Source organism: Puma concolor, unplaced genomic scaffold (assembly GCF_028749965.1).
Source record: "Puma concolor isolate L17-30 unplaced genomic scaffold, mPumCon1.1.hap2 unalloc_scaffold_31, whole genome shotgun sequence".
Classification (NCBI taxonomy): Eukaryota; Metazoa; Chordata; class Mammalia; order Carnivora; family Felidae; genus Puma; species Puma concolor.
In genome coordinates this window covers 276202-291576 of record NW_028240238.1, presented here as the reverse complement: position 1 = coordinate 291576, position 15375 = coordinate 276202, and the positions used below count along the sequence as shown (strand labels likewise).

The following is a 15375-nucleotide window of genomic DNA, read 5'->3' as shown; positions in this document are numbered from 1 at the left end:
TCCATGGTAATAGGGACCTTTCCTGTCTCATTCACTGCCGAATCTCCAGTGCCCAGCGTGAGCTCAATAAATATTTGTTGCATAAATGGATAAAGAAACATTAATTGCATGCCTACTGTATTTCAGACGTTACGCTAATCCCTACCGACGGACAAATTGGTATGTCCTCTCTCACTGTGGAGCTCAAAATCTAGAAAGAGAAACAGATAGGCAAGCAAATGGGCTGGTCATGAGGGTTAAGATAGAGGTATATGTAAGTGCTGAGAGAACACGTAGTAGACAGTTAATTTGCTCTGGGGCGGTCAGAAAAAGTTATGGGGAGGAAGGAACTTTTGAGTTGAGCTTTGAAAGGTAAGTGGGAGTTTGGTAGCGATCACAGGACGAAAGGGCGTCAAGGCAGAGAGCTAGCAGCATGAGGCTAGAAGGATAGAAGGTGGTGACGCTTCCGTGGGGTGTTAATGAGTGGCCGTGGGAGGAGGGTGGATGAGGGTAAAGCTGGAGAGCAGGCTGAGCCGTGGGTTGGGGCCCCTCACCTGCTGCCCGCCCCCTCGGGCTGTGTGCTTTCAGGTCACGGCCAGTGCAGCTGTGGGGACTGTCTGTGTGACTCCGACTGCACCGGCTTCTACTGCAACTGCACCACGCGCACCGACACCTGCATGTCCAGCAACGGGCTGCTGTGCAGCGGCCGGGGCAAGTGTGAGTGCGGCAGCTGCGTGTGCATCCAGCCCGGCTCCTACGGGGACACCTGTGAGAAGTGCCCCACCTGCCCTGACGCCTGCACCTTTAAGAAGTGAGTGGGCAGAGAAGTGAGTTGGAGCCAGTCGGGTGCTAGAAGGAGGGAGGGGGCCCCCCAGGCTAGAATCCCCAACCCTCCAGGTTCTTATTCACCAAAGCTTCAGGAGGAGGCGTCCGCTGCAGCTAAGAGGCTAGCTTTCCTCTTCCCACGGAAAAGTTTGGGCAAAGGTGGAGGTAGAGCCAACCGTGCAGGGGCCAAAGTAGCACCCGCTGGACTCCAGTTGGAGAACCCCCTCTCCTGGGATGGCATCCTGAATCCCTGAGTTGGGAGGAAGGCTAAACCAGGGAACTTCTGGGGAACGTTCCCATGTTCCGATCCTGTGGGAGAGTTGGGCTGGAGTTATGAAGGATTCTGTGAAACAGGAGATGTTCGCTAGTACAAACTCCACTCATCTGGGGTCAGGGGAAGCTCCTGCCATTTCTCTTGCCACTTTAAGCAGGGCTGGGCTCATAGGCATGCGACCTGTGCATTTGTACAGAGCCCTGTGCTTAGAAGGGCCCCATGCTTGGTTTACCGCTCTGCCGGCACTGTCTTGTAATGCTTAGGGATTTTTGAACAAGGGACCTGACATCTTCTTTTGTGCTGGGTCCCCAGATTACATGACCGGTTCTGCCTTTAAGGCTCCTGGAAGTGGCACACGCCTCACCTCCTGTCACACTCTCGGATGGGACATGAAGAAGTTTAATGAGGGGACTGGGGCCTTCTGCCTGCCAGGCCCTGCCTCTGGGTGAGGAGGAACTCCCACCCCTGAACTCCAGACCCGACCCTCTGGGTCCCCCAGAATTGCCTTACAGGGGTTTTTGTTTCGGTGTTTGTTTTCCGAGGTGGGGCAGCTTTCTGGTGTGTGGAGGTCAGAGCTGGACTGACACACACGTAGGTTTGCTCCTCTCTCGTCTTTTTTGTTTATTTATTTTTGAGAGAGAGAGGGAGACAGAGTGCAACTGGGGGAGGGGCAGAGAGAGGGACACATAGAATCTCAAACAGACTCCAGACTCTGAGCTGTCAGCGCAGAGCCTGACGCGGGGCTCGAACTCGCGGGGCTCGAACTCGAAGACGGCGAGATCATGGCCTGAGCCGAAGTCGGATGCTTAACTGACTGAGCCACCCAGGCGTCCCTCTCCTCCCTTGTCTTCGTCTCTGTGTCGTCTCTCTTTTAGGGAGTGTGTGGAGTGTAAGAAATTTGACCGGGGAGACCTACGTAAAGAAAATACCTGCAGCCGTTACTGTCGTGATGAGATTGAGTCTGTGAAGGAGCTCAGTAAGTTCAGCATGTCTTAGAATCGCGCACATATGCGGCTGCTGAAGTTTTCAGTTGATCCCAGAACGTGTCTATGTCTCATCAGTAAAATGGAAGAGTAATCCCTGCCTCAAAGGCATGTTGTACAGACCTGCTGCACACGAGGCACTTAATAAAGGCCAGCTTCCCTGAGTCCTCTTGTGCCCTCTGCTAATTTGTTCCACAGTCCCTCCCCATTCTGCTGCTTCCTGGAACCCACAGACTCAGCAAGACCCTACAGACAACTTTTAAAGTATGTAGAAATCAACCCTAACTTGACCTCCCCAGGGAAAGGAAGACAATGCATCCCATTTTACGGATGAAGAAACCTAGGCTAGGTGACGTCAGTTTAGGAGGCTAGTAACCATTTACTGAGTTTACTTAACTGAGAGTGTTAAGCAATGCCCAGGCATACTGCTCTGCTGGTTTGGAGGGAAACCTTCACCCTTATGGATTTTAGCTAAAATCATAATGCTGTAGCCTTTTTTGGCTCTCTGGAGCCCTTCCTAGAATAAGACAGATAAAAATACAGTGGTGAACAAAACTCTTGCCTGCGGTCATTCTAGTTTGAATTTCACCTTGACCGAAAAGGGGATAATCTTTGTTGCTGTCAGCGCATCTGATGTGGTTATCTGGGTCAGCGAGGCATTGGTTGGTCTAGGGAGATGGCAATCTCTCCTGAGATAGCTGTCTCTCACGAAGGCAGGAAACATGTTTTCAGTGAGAGCCACAGTGAGACACAGCCAGTCAGTCGGCTTCTGGCTGGGGGTGTTACAGAAAAGGGTCAGCTCTCTGGATCCTTTGGCTAATATCAGAAGTGGGGCTGGTTGGGGGGGGGGGTGAGGGGCATGATTTGGGGATTGAGTTTGAAGAGACGGCTTTTCCTCCTGAGGAGAATCGGTATGCTGTGATTATCTCAGGCAGGTGAGACTGCTGAGAGAGATGTGAGATGTTATTATTACCTGGACCAGAGGGGAATCTCAGGTTAGTTGAACATATTTCTGTTACCCCCTACCCCCGTGCCATGATAATCATAAAGATAAATGCTTGTTTGTATGGAATTGTGTAACTTATAAAAGTTAGGCAAGTATCTTTTCATACACATGATCTTGTCTTTTTCTCAGCCACCTAGTAGAGTAGAACTGTGGTACTGTTGTTATCTTCATTTTGCAGATGAGCAAACTGAATCTCAGGAAAGCTACATAACTTGCCCGAACAAGTTAAGCTTAGAACTGAATCTGGAAATCCTTACTCTTTCCACTGTACTCTTATACCACTGGTTTTCGGGAGGCTTATTGAGTTCAAGTCTGGTGTGCTCTGAGACTCCTGTTTTAGTTCTGTTCCATCACATACTTGTGTTGACCTTGGTGCATTTGCTTAACGTCATCGTGTGTCAGTTTTACCTGTCTGGTTGCATCACTATAGGACGTGGTGCAAATGATAGAGGGGCACCTATAGTTTCCCTGTCAGAATAACAGGCTTCAGAATTAGAAGGGGTGAAGCCTACAAAAAAGTGATGGGAGTCAGAGAAGAGAGGCTGGCTCTGAAGAGGAACACTGGATCAGATGCAGAAACGGAAGAAATGTAAGGGCTTTGCCAACAAACTATTGAGAATAGTTGAGCCAGGAGGGAAAGGAAAGAGAGGGAAGGGAACACCCTTCTGTATTAGGTACTGTTCACTTGACGTCATTTAGTTCTCTACCAGTGTTGTGAGGTGGGTTATCCTTTTCCTTTCATAGATGAAGAAAGAGCCAGTGAGGTCAAGTAACTTCCCCAATATTACGCAGCTGACAGGTGGTAGAGCCAGGCTTTGAATCACACTGTGTCATGTGTTCTGTCATGTCCCTTCCAAGGGAAGGAATACGAACCAAAAAGGGTCTAGGAGGGACAAAAGTCAGCAGCGAGGGTCATCTAGAGGCAATTGCCAGGCACAACAGCCATCTCAAATCTAGGCATCTTGCCTAATGTCAGGCATAGGGTTTCCTGTTGCATACTTTCTCAGAAGTCCCATGACTGGGGTTTGGGGATGGCCCTGTCTTCCAGGAATTGCCTTGTTTTTCACTCTCCCATATTTTCCCCTTCCTCAGAGGATACTGGCAAGGATGCAGTGAACTGCACGTACAAGAATGAAGATGACTGTGTTGTCAGATTCCAGTACTATGGAGACTCCAGTGGAAAGTCCATTCTCTGTGTGGTAGAGGAGCCAGGTGCGTGAACCACCAGGGCCCCTGACGCTGCACCTATAGGGAGAGGGAGAGCCACGTTAGGCAGCGATTTCCACCCATTACGCCTCTTACACAGAACAGCCAAGTTAAGACTACCTTACAAGTGGTAAGTTAGGGCCTGTCATCTGGGTGTGGGAGATATTTAAATACCGATCTTAGTGAGAAAGTGACTTGCTAATTGAGGAGACAGAAAAAGAAGGTGGGTAAGGAAAGGAAGAAGGTAGATATGGATCCCACCAAGGGACAAAATACATCCTGGCATTTTTTTGAGGGGACAGTATTAAGAAGTGAGGAATTTAAAGTCTGGGACTCTTCAGCGTCCGCTCTACTTAAGGTCAGGTGGTTGCCAAGGGCAACCTGTTCGCTGCTTCAGACGAAGGCCTGATGCTTTGAGGTGTTGACCTTACCAGGGTCACCATGAGACACAGTACTGGGTTTGAGGCACCAACCCAAGGTGTTCTGAGCACTGAAAAGATAGTGCTTGCTCTCACAGCCTTCTGGAAGCAGGAGGAGCTCATCCGTCATACACAGACCAACCACAGGTTTGTCGCCATCCAGCGTAGTAGATTAGCTCGCTTCCCCTTACCACCCCCGTCTCCTTCCTTTCTCTTACGCAACAGATGAAGCTATGAATCACTAGACAATATTTTCGAGTACTTATTGTATATCAGGCGGTAGACTAGGTGCTGGGAATATAACAATAGATAAAGCAGATGTGGCACTCACAGGCCAGGGGGAGAGGGACATGTAAATTGATAGTGATACTGCTGAGGGACAAGGGCTGTGCCAAGGCGGGGGGTAGACAGGAGCTTCTGTGAGTGAAGGAACAATGTCTGAAGGCAGAGACTAAGTCAGTTGGTTGTTCGTCAGTTGATTCCCACAGCTGTAGATATTTCTTCAGGTCCTCCTTCAGACCAGGGTCCAGCAAACACTTTCTGTTCAGGGCCAGGGGTTAAATATTTTAGGCTTTGGCGGCACCTGGGTGGCTCAGTTGGTTAGGTGTCTGACTCTTGATTTCAGCTCAGGTCATGATCTCACGGTTCATCGGTTTGAGCCCCACATTGTGCTCCGCACTGACAGTGTGGAGCCTGCTTGGGATTCTCTCTCTCTCTCTCTCTCTCTCTCTCTCTCTCTCTGCCCCTCACCCACTTGTGCTTTCTCTGTCTCAAAATAAATATTTTAGGCTTTGTGGGCCTTGTGGTCTCTGCCATGACTACTCTGCCATTGTAACAGGAAGGCAGCCATAGTCTATATATTTTTTTTTAATTTTTTTTTCAACGTTTATTTATTTTGGGGACAGAGAGAGACAGAGCATGAACGGGGGAGGAGCAGAGAGAGAGGGAGACACAGAATCGGAAACAGGCTCCAGGCTCTGAGCCATCAGCCCAGAGCCCGACGCGGGGCTCGAACTCACGGACCGCGAGATCGTGACCTGGCTGAAGTCGGACGCTTAACCGACTGCGCCACCCAGGCGCCCCAGCCATAGTCTATATTTAATGCACAAGCCTAAGTATATTTAGAAAGACAGGTGGCAAGCCACATTTGGCTCCCAGACAATAGCTTGCTGGCCCCTGCTTTAGGAAAGTGGGTCTCAAACTTTTCTATGTTCCCCTTGTTAAAAAATCGAGAGTCCTAAGCCCCATGCTGCTTCCATGAGCCTCTATGTTCTTTTTATTAGATTTTTTTATTACATTTTTAAATGTTTATTCATTTTTTGAGAGAAAGATGGAGCACGAGTCGAGAGAAAGATGGGAGGAGCAGAGGGAGAGGGAGACACAGAATCCGAAGCAGGCTCTAGGCTCTGAGCCCAACGCAGGGCTCGAACCCATGAACTGTGAGATCATGAGCTGAGCCAAAGTCGGACACTTAACTGACTGAGCCACCCAGGTGTCCCCAGCCTCTGTGTTCTTGAACAGTGCTCCTGGCAGTTGTGAGACGCCCCAATATTTGAGTGCCTCTGCTTTGGACACATCACTTCCCCTAGTGAGCCTTCTCAGACCTCCTCCATCATCCTTTCTTCTGATTCGGTTGGGTGCTCCTGTTTGAGTCCCAGAGCAGCTGTGTTTCCCTTAGATGGGCCTTCATCCCACCATTAACTTGCTTCTTTAATCACCCATCTCCCTCAGTAGATCACGTGCTCCACGAACACACGAACCATCTGTCTTATCTATGGTTATATCTCCATACTTGGCTCAGTCATCTACAGAGAAGATACTTAGTAAACGGGTTTTTTTTTTTTTTCAACGTTTATTTATTTTTGGGACAGAGAGAGACAGAGCATGAACGGGGGAGGGGCAGAGAGAGAGGGAGACACAGAATCGGAAACAGGCTCCAGGCTCTGAGCCATCAGCCCAGAGCCTGACGCGGGGCTCGAACTCCCGGACCGCGAGATCGTGACCTGGCTGAAGTCGGACTCTTAACCGACTGCGACACCCAGGCACCCCAGTAAACGGGTTTTGAATGAGTTACTAGGACTGATTATTCGAGTTGACGGGCAGGCTTGCATACATGTTGATACCTGCTCGGAGAACTTTGGCTGCTTGGAGAAGGAAGCGGGTGACAGTGGAAAGAAGCTCTACTACATCCGGGTCAGCCAGGGTGTTGCTGGCTGCATGGGTACCGGAGAGCATGGCGCCCCCTACCGTGATATTGTTCACCTGCCTTTCCCAGGGCTCTCACCCTTCAGAAGGGAGAAGGAAGGTAAAGGAAAGGGTATGACCTTAGTTTGATTTAGCGACTCAAGGGAAAGCTGACATGGGAAGGGGAGAGGGCAGAGTCTGGGTATGTATCTGTGGGGGAGCACATGTGGATTATTTGGCCATGACCCCTCACACTTTCCCGCCCACCTGTGTTAACGCGTTTCATGGGTTTTTCCACACCCGCCCTATTTGCACCTTTGTGCTTTCTCATTTCTGAAGGGCAGTACGTTCTTGCTTTGGGGTTTAACGTTACTTCATCTCTGCTATAACAATCCTTGCAGGTGCTTCTGCTGTAACACCAAAATCTTGTGGCTTGATATTCTTAGACTGGAATCCACTACCTGAAATTATGGGGCAGAAAGATGGTGATAACCTGAGCTTGTACAAATAACCCCCCAGGGTAGGGGGTGGAGTAGCTTTTCTGATGTAGATCCCATCCTCCACATGAGGAGATGGGACCCCAGACCCATATTCCCTATCTTGTTGCCCTGGAATTCTGAATTTGACCTCTCTTCTCACCTACCGCCCCCGACTATTTTCAGGGGTTCTGGCTTTGTGCAGAATGTGTCATCTGAGGTCCCAGAGCATAGGAGGGGATTATTCTCATTCTCTTCCCCAACTCACGCCTTTGCGGATGGTCTCCCTGAAGGGGAGGGCCACTGCAAGGCAGTAGAGACAGCACTGCCAAAGGGCTTGGCCTTGACTGGGTGGTGTTCAGCCTACTATGTGGAGTGGGCTCGGCTGAGCTGGGTCCTTATCACTCCCAGATAGAGTTGCCTCGTCGAATACAATATGTCCCATTCAACATTTAGTACCTACTTAGGCTAAAAAATTATTGTTTATCTGAAATTCAAGTTTAACTGGATTTCCCGTGCTTTTGCCAAACCTGCTAGCCCTGCCCAGTCTTTCCTGACCTTGGCTCGCCACCATGGGTCCTCATCACCGTGGCTGAGAGATCTCTCTAGAGACCAGCTGATCTCGTCATCTTCTTCCAGGAATCCTGCCATCTACTCCTTTCAGGACAAATGCTTAATAGACGTTTTTGCCTGAAGACCTCTTGACATTCTACCTGTCCCACCCATACTGACATGCAGAATTGAAGAGATTTCACTCTGAGGTTTGAGGGTCAGCCCTCTCTTCCCAAGAATTCATGATTGTTGTTCCCGGAAGAGCTGGTGCCCTTCACTCCTGGGAACTCAGACACTGGAACCTCACAGCCTCTCTCCAGATGCTCCTTTAATTATAGACAGGTTATAATTTGGTAGCTTGGGAAATAGCTAGCTTGGGTCTGCATCGGTGGTTGTTTTTGGGTCATGTGTGGTGAGCATAGGGTGTATGTTTAGAGAAGAAGGTGGGAGACAGTGTGGAAAGTGGGCATGACCACCTCTCCAGACCCATCAATACCCGTATATCCAAACACCTAATTACATAACACCTGAGAAGTTACTGGAGTGAGGTCACCAATCAGACACCTGTGGTTTATGGGAAGCAGAGCTCTGCAGAGCACAGTCCGCTTGGTCTTCAGAGGGGTGATGCACCTCTGTCTGTGTTGGTTGTTGACTAGGGTTGAACAGGAAGTCGGCTTTCAATAGGGTTAGGATTAAAGATGATGAAATATTTTGGGAAGGAACCCAAAATATTGTCTGGGTTGGCAGGCTTCCTGGTCTCTAAGTGTGCTAACAAGGACATTAGGTTCCCAGCCCTCAGAGATGTACATATCCAAACCAGAGAAACAAATACAAATGCCCAAGGAGCTAGGTAAATAAGTTAGTGAAAACAGTCAGGTGTAACAAGAACACGAGTAATAACAGTAGCTGATAGTTATTGAGCACTGAGTCTGTGCTCGGCAGAGTTCTGAGTTCTTTAAATATATTTAACTTATTTATTTTTACAGGTTTCTTTTTTTTTTAAATATTTATTTTGTGGGAGAGAGAGAGAGAGTGTGCACGAGTTGGGGAGAGGGGCAGAGAGAGAGGGAGAGAGAATCCCAAGCAGGCTTCATGATCAGCATGGAGCCCGATGCCCGGGTGGCTCAGCTGGTTAGGCATCCTACTTCAGCTCAGCTCACAATCTTGCAGTTCATGGGTTCAAGCCCCTATTGGGCTCTGTGCTGACAGCTCAGAGCCTGGATCCTGCTTCAGATTCTGTGTCTCCCTCTCTCTCTGCTCCTCCCCCACTCATGCGCTCTCTCTCTCTCTCTCTCTCTCTCTCTAAAAAATAATAATCATTAAAAAAAGAAATAAGTTGGGGTGCCTGGGTGGCGCAGTGGGTGTTCGACTTCAGCTCAGGTCATGATCTCACAGTTCGTGAGATCGAGCCCCGTGTTGGGCTCTGTGCTGACAGCTCAGAGTCCGGAGTCTGCTTTGGATTCTGTGTCTCCCTGTCTCTCTGCGCCCCCCCCCCCCCATACATGCTCTGTCTCTGTCTCTCTCAAAAATAAATAAACATTAAAAACAATTTTTAAAAGTATATATTTAACTATTCTTCATAAGTTTTGGAATTCAGTGCTATTACTTTCTCCATTTTAAACATGGAGAGATAGGAAACAGACACCCAGAAAGGTTAAATAGTTTATCAAAGGTCACATAGCAAAGTAAGTTGTCAGCCAGGATTCGAACGCTGGCGGTCTAGCTCCAGAGCCCACAGTAGCACAGCCTCCATGACAAGTTACATGTTGCCTCTGTTTAGTGGAGAAAAGAGGGTGGTGACAAGTCTGGCAAACTAGAAAATGTGTCCCATCTAAAGGGGACAGCAGCTACTCACATCTAACCAGGGCTGCCCTGTGGGTGCAGTGTTTCCAGACCTTTTTATTTATGTTAAAAAAAAAATTTTTTTTTACTTTTATTTATTTTTGAGAAACAGAGTGAGACAAAGCATGAGCAGGGGAGGGGCAGAGAGAGAAGGAGACACAGAATCTGAAGCAGGCTCCAGGCTCTGAGCAAGCAGTCAGCACAGAGCCTGATGCGGAGCTTGAACCCACGAACTGTGAGATCATGACCTGAGCTGAAGTCGGACGCTCAACCGACTGAGCCACCCAGGCGCCTCTATTTATTCATGTTTTTAAAGGGAAGAAGAAGAATCTGAAGTTTTAGGGGGATAATCTCCTGATTATTCAATGCTGCCAACAAAATAAAAATTTAATCAAGCTTTTGTTTTAAATCCAGTAGAGTTAACATAAAATCAACTTTTTAATAAACACTTGAGTAGGTTAGATTCTACCGGGGGTGACCTGCTTATGACCTCTAATTTAAACTACTCAGGACAGATTATTGCTGTCTTAAATATTGGTACTCCCCCCCCCCCTTTAAAAATTTTGATTTATTTTGTAAGCCCTGTTTCCCTCAGAGAGATTTCTAGTAATTTCTTACTTGGTCAAGTTGCCTTTACAACGTCCCTGCTCTGTGCTCTCTCCTGACAGAGTGTCCCAAGGGTCCTGACATCCTGGTGGTCCTACTCTCAGTGATGGGGGCCATTTTGCTCATCGGCCTTGCTACTCTGCTCATCTGGAAGCTCCTCGTCACCATCCATGACCGGAAGGAGTTTGCTAAGTTTGAGGAAGAGCGAGCCAGAGCAAAATGGGACACAGTAAGAGTCGGGGCTGGGCATTTTCTTAAGTCATTGGTTTGAGAGCCTCAACTGGAAATAGTAGGTACTTAGGGGAGCCAGGTTCAGCCAGCACCATAATTTCCCAGTTAGTCTCTGTTGTGGAAATTGGGAGATGGTCCTGTTGTCTTTATTCCTGAAAGCCACCTGAGTCTCTCCCTGCCACACAGTGACCATAGGTCCCGTCGGTGAGAACTGACTGAGTACAGGTAGGGCCCAGCTCTGCTCTGGACACTGACACAATCAAAAGGAAACATATTCTCTAATTGAGGAAGACAGGACAAATGATGGGGGGGGGGGGAACGTTATTATTGCCAGTTTGTAGATAAGAAAACTGAGCACAGAGAGGTTCAACGGCTTGCCCAATTGTGGGAGGGAATCAAGTTATGATAGAAATTACTCTTTGAGCCAGCCTCTTAAAACATATCCTCTCTGCAGTTTATTCTGATTGCATTCAATCAAGCATCTATCGAGAACTTTCTATATACTTAATTTTGCTCTGTTCTCCTTTGGCTCATCTTCCACATTCTGACTTTTTTTTCTGGACCTTCCAAAATGGCTGTTTGACTCCATGAATGTCTAGCGGGAGGCTGGAAGTTTGTTCTCATTTAATGGTCACCTCAGGCCTTGGTACTCAAGGGTCCCAAGACACTTGAGATGTTTCTGTTCGTACAGTGTAGAAATCTGGAATCTCAGCGGCACATGAGAATGTGTTGTATTTCTTGAAATGGGACTCCTAAAGACGGCCAGATCTTATGGGATTTATCACTTTTTGTTAGAAAATAATTTGGGCAACCCAGTGAGGGTCTTATTTTTTCCTGCTAACATGACAGTGGGTAGTGCTTGGAAGGATGAGATGAGAACAAATTAAAATGATTTTGAGTGAAAGCTATCCTCTCTGTTTCAGCTACCACCTGCTACATTTCTTGTCTCTGCCCGCATCCCTCAGCATAGTCACAATAAAAGAAAAAAAAATTGGAGAAGGGCAAAAGAGAGAGTTCAGGAGAGAAGCAGGAAATAGATACTGGCTACAAGTGGTACTGAGGTGTTTGGGGATCACCAAAAAGTAATGGGTTGCATTCAACCCCTTCGAAACAGCAGCACAATGGCATTCCACTTTCTCTCTCCTCTTATTTCCTACCCACTCCCATCTCAGGAGCGAATATGGGGTTACAATGAGCATTAAGCGATTCATGGATGGTGTAGCCCGGAGAAAGGTGTCTTGGGTAAAGTCTTCAGGCGAAATGTAATCGTTGAGGGCAGGGAAGAATTGAGGAATTCACCGTAAGACACATTTCTGTTCTCTCCGCAGGCCAACAACCCACTGTATAAAGAGGCCACATCCACCTTCACCAACATCACCTACCGGGGCACTTAATGACAAGCAGTCATCCTCAGTTCGCTGTCAGGCTGTCCCAGAATTGTGGATACCTCTGCTGTCATGTTTACAGGGAACGAAATCTGTGGGGCAGGATAGGGGGCTGGGAGTGGGGTGGGTTACAAGAATGTCAGTATGTGGAGGTGTGGGTCTCTGTGCGTGTGTACGCGTGAGTGTGCTGCATGTGGGGGAGTGTGTAATTTAAAACTTGAGGTGTGTCCAGACACGTGGAGCTCCTCAGCCTTTGTCCGCAGAATGCCTCCTTCAGGGATCCTTCCTGCTTAACCTTAGGGTGACCCACGTAGCTGAGCAGGCACTGTTCATTACCTCAGTGAGAAGCCAGCTTTCCTTTTCCGGCCATTTCTCCCGAAGAGAAGGGCAGGGCTGAGCCTCTCATTCCAGAGGAAGGGGCCTTGACTCTGCCTTGAGTTTACGGTTCTTGGGTCCGACGCTCAGCAGCTCTGATAGCAAATGCTGGGCTCTGCAGCCTTGTTGTGTCATCTGGACTTTGATCTCCTTTGCCTTCCCTCAGGCTGAAGGAGAAATCAGAAGCAAGCGGAGCCATGGGAGTTGCCTATGTCTTTCGCTATCCCCTCAATCCAGTATGGTTCTCTCACAAGGGGAGCCCTTGCCAGCAATTCTGTTGGGAGTGAGGATGGGAAGGCCACTCAGGGGTCATGCATGGCCTGGATGAACGTGCCAGAGTCCCCCAGTTCATAATCATCACCCTTCAGATTTGTCTCCTTGGCACCCCACCCTAGAAGTTCGATCGGAGGATGCGTGTTACCCTTAGAGCAGCATCACCTCTTTACCTTCTACGTCCACACTCTCACTGCTGTAGACATTTGCTACATACTGGGAATTTCTTTCATGACCGGACGCTTTTCCTCCCAGGGAGAGTGCTGTGATGAGAGCCAGAGATCTGGCCCCGCCCTTCAGGCCCTCTGCCCCTTGTCCAAGGCACCCCCCCCCCCCCCGCCCCTACACCCAATCTGGTGCTTCTGTGTGCTACATCCATCCATGGGGCTGATTGCACTTATCTACCTCTCGGCTGTCTTGTGAAGGAATCATTCCCATGGGTCTCTGAGTCTGCTGGGCATATGTGCCACATTTAGAAGGATGGGCCAGTGGATCAGCGTGTGTGGCCTATTCTCCTATGGGCTGGGCAACCTCATTTTAACTCAGTCTTTAATCTGAGAGGCCACAAGTGCAGTTTTATTTTATTTTTCTCATTGGGTCACCTGAAACCATGATGAGGCTTGCTTAATCTAAAGGAATACGTACAGAAACACATTTGCATTTATATTTATTTGAGGAGGAGGAGCATATTTAAAAAAAACAACAACAACCCCACACAGACTTGGGATGGATACAGACCCTCCCACTTGGCATCACTCATAGGGAGTTGCTGTCCATTTGCTGGATCTGTAGGGGCTCTCTCATCCTGGGAGCCTGTGGGGATGGCCCCCCGGGCATGCTGGGCCATTTCTGAGCAGGAGGGGTACAAGTGGTTCTTTTCTCCTAGCAGTTGCTTCCTTGGTGTTCACATTGGTCTAAACATTAACAACCACCCTCACCCCCCATTCATCAAGAAAAAGGAAAGAGCTATAGACCGTGGTCTGACGATCAGAAAATGTAAGTCCTGGCCTCATTGTTGCAGCTGAGGAAGCTTTACCCTTAATTAAGGCAAGCCTCTCTTCCTTCCCTTCGGGGCTCAGTTTTCTAGTTTGAAAAATGATAGTTTGGACCAGCCAGTCTGGAAGGTGTCTTTCAATATCGAGAATCTGAGATGCTGGGACTTACTGTGGCATCAGACATTCAGTCAAGATTCCGTGAGATGTTGATACTACTTTTTTTGTTGTTAAGTTGGGAGATCTGAGAGACCGGCTTTTGCAAGAGCGGATGTCATTCCACGTCACCTTTCTCAATGAAAAAGCCTCATTCTGGCCTCTCTTAGAGCCCCTTCTCCGATGTTTGTTAGCAGTCACATTTCCTAATGTAGCACTCAAGCTCCACTTAGTTTATTATTCCTTAGCTCACTTTGCACACGTTTGCATCCACATATAAGGGAGAGGAATCCATTAAGAAGTAGCTGAAATGTGTATTCTGCATTCGTGTGGTAACACTGAGAATAAGCCTTGGAATTAGGAGTAGGGCAAGTGACTGAGCCTTGTCTCACCCATGGATTACTCTTTACTGAAAGGGATGGTAGTACAGTAGAGGGGTAAATGGGGGAGGGGAGGGTCGATAATGAATCCAAGAAGTTTAGAACCTAACTATACCCTTTGGCTACTGAGACAAGAGTCCATTAAAGCAGTAGTTGGACCTTTTCTTTAGATAAGATGGTTTATATGAAGACACTATATCAAAGGAGGAAGAACATATATTTAAAGGATGAAAAAATCAGTAGGACTCTTCTCTGAGCTTCTGGAAGGAGACTCCTAGGCTTTAAAAAGGCGCCGGGTGGTCCAGTTAGGTGTTTGACTTTGGCTGAGGTCATGAACTCGCATTTCGTGAGTTCCAGCCCCACATCAGCCTCTGTGCTGACAGCTCAGAGCCTGGAGCCTGCTTCGGATTCTGTGTCTCCCTCTCTCTCTGTTCCTCCTCTGTTCACGCTTTCTCAAAAATAAATGAAGATTAAAAAAAAAAAAAAAAGACCAATACTCTTTGTATGCGGGGAGAACCTGTAGCTGTGTTCGCGAGACAGCAAATGGCAGTCAGTTTGGGCATCACGTAGGGTGAACATCTAAATAGTATTTTGGTATCAGCACAGCCCAAAGAAGTTATTTATTTGTGCTCAGCTCATCTGGAGAGAATTTATGTTCAGTCTCAGGGTGTGTGGATAGTAATGGGAAGCTTGGGATGCTCCTGACAAGTTGTCACATAACGAATCCCATCTTTCTCTCTCAGATATTCCTAGACCATCCATGATTTCAAGATCCTTCTCTTTGTTAGGTATTCCTGGTGGAAATGACTTAAGTGCCTTCCTGACTTCCTAACCACCCCCTCTGTTTGAATTGTGCAACAGTAAATTAAATGTGCTTTCCAAAAAGAATTGACCTAAGGCTGCCCAGTTCTTCCTGTGTTGTTATTTCTGTTTTCTTTGGGTGAAAAGAGTAAATGTCATCGCCTCAAAAATGATTATTTTAGAACAAGCCTGTTTCCAAATGTAACCAAATGATGACCACCACGGGGACTGAAGTTTACTCCAGAACCCAGAGCGTTTCTTTAGACTTTCATAATGTTTTCAAACTGAGTAGGTTATTGCTGTTCTAAGAGTTGGAGTTTTTTGTCTTTTAATTGGGGATTTTTTAGGAACTTGTGCAATCTCAATAGAACAGACTGTCAGTTTAGCCTAGGTTTTGTTTGCAGGAGGCATAAATCAGTACAATAAAGGC

General features: G+C 47.8%; 1 protein-coding gene across 1 annotated transcript; it reads left to right on the top strand.

Moving 5' to 3' along the window:
* Positions 1-34: 34 nt before the first annotated feature.
* On the top strand, positions 35-15032 carry LOC147571288 (integrin beta-3-like). The gene is made up of 5 exons (XM_086696461.1): positions 35-790; positions 1954-2054; positions 4160-4279; positions 10415-10581; positions 11912-15032. The coding sequence occupies exons 1-5, from the start codon at positions 459-461 to the stop codon at positions 11975-11977; spliced, it is 786 nt and encodes a 261-aa protein (XP_086552587.1). The 5' UTR covers positions 35-458; the 3' UTR covers positions 11978-15032.
* The last annotated feature ends 343 nt before the right edge of the window (positions 15033-15375 follow it).

Excerpts from the sequence above, each read along its gene's own strand:
- LOC147571288 (XM_086696461.1), top strand. The coding sequence starts at position 459 with ATGAGTGGCCGTGGGAGGAGGGTGGATGAGGGTAAAGCTGGAGAGCAG. Across the intron at positions 791-1,953 it reads GACGCCTGCACCTTTAAGAA|GGAGTGTGTGGAGTGTAAGA; the intron begins GTGAGTGGGCAG and ends TCTCTCTTTTAG. Across the intron at positions 4,280-10,414 it reads CTGTGTGGTAGAGGAGCCAG|AGTGTCCCAAGGGTCCTGAC; the intron begins GTGCGTGAACCA and ends CTCTCCTGACAG.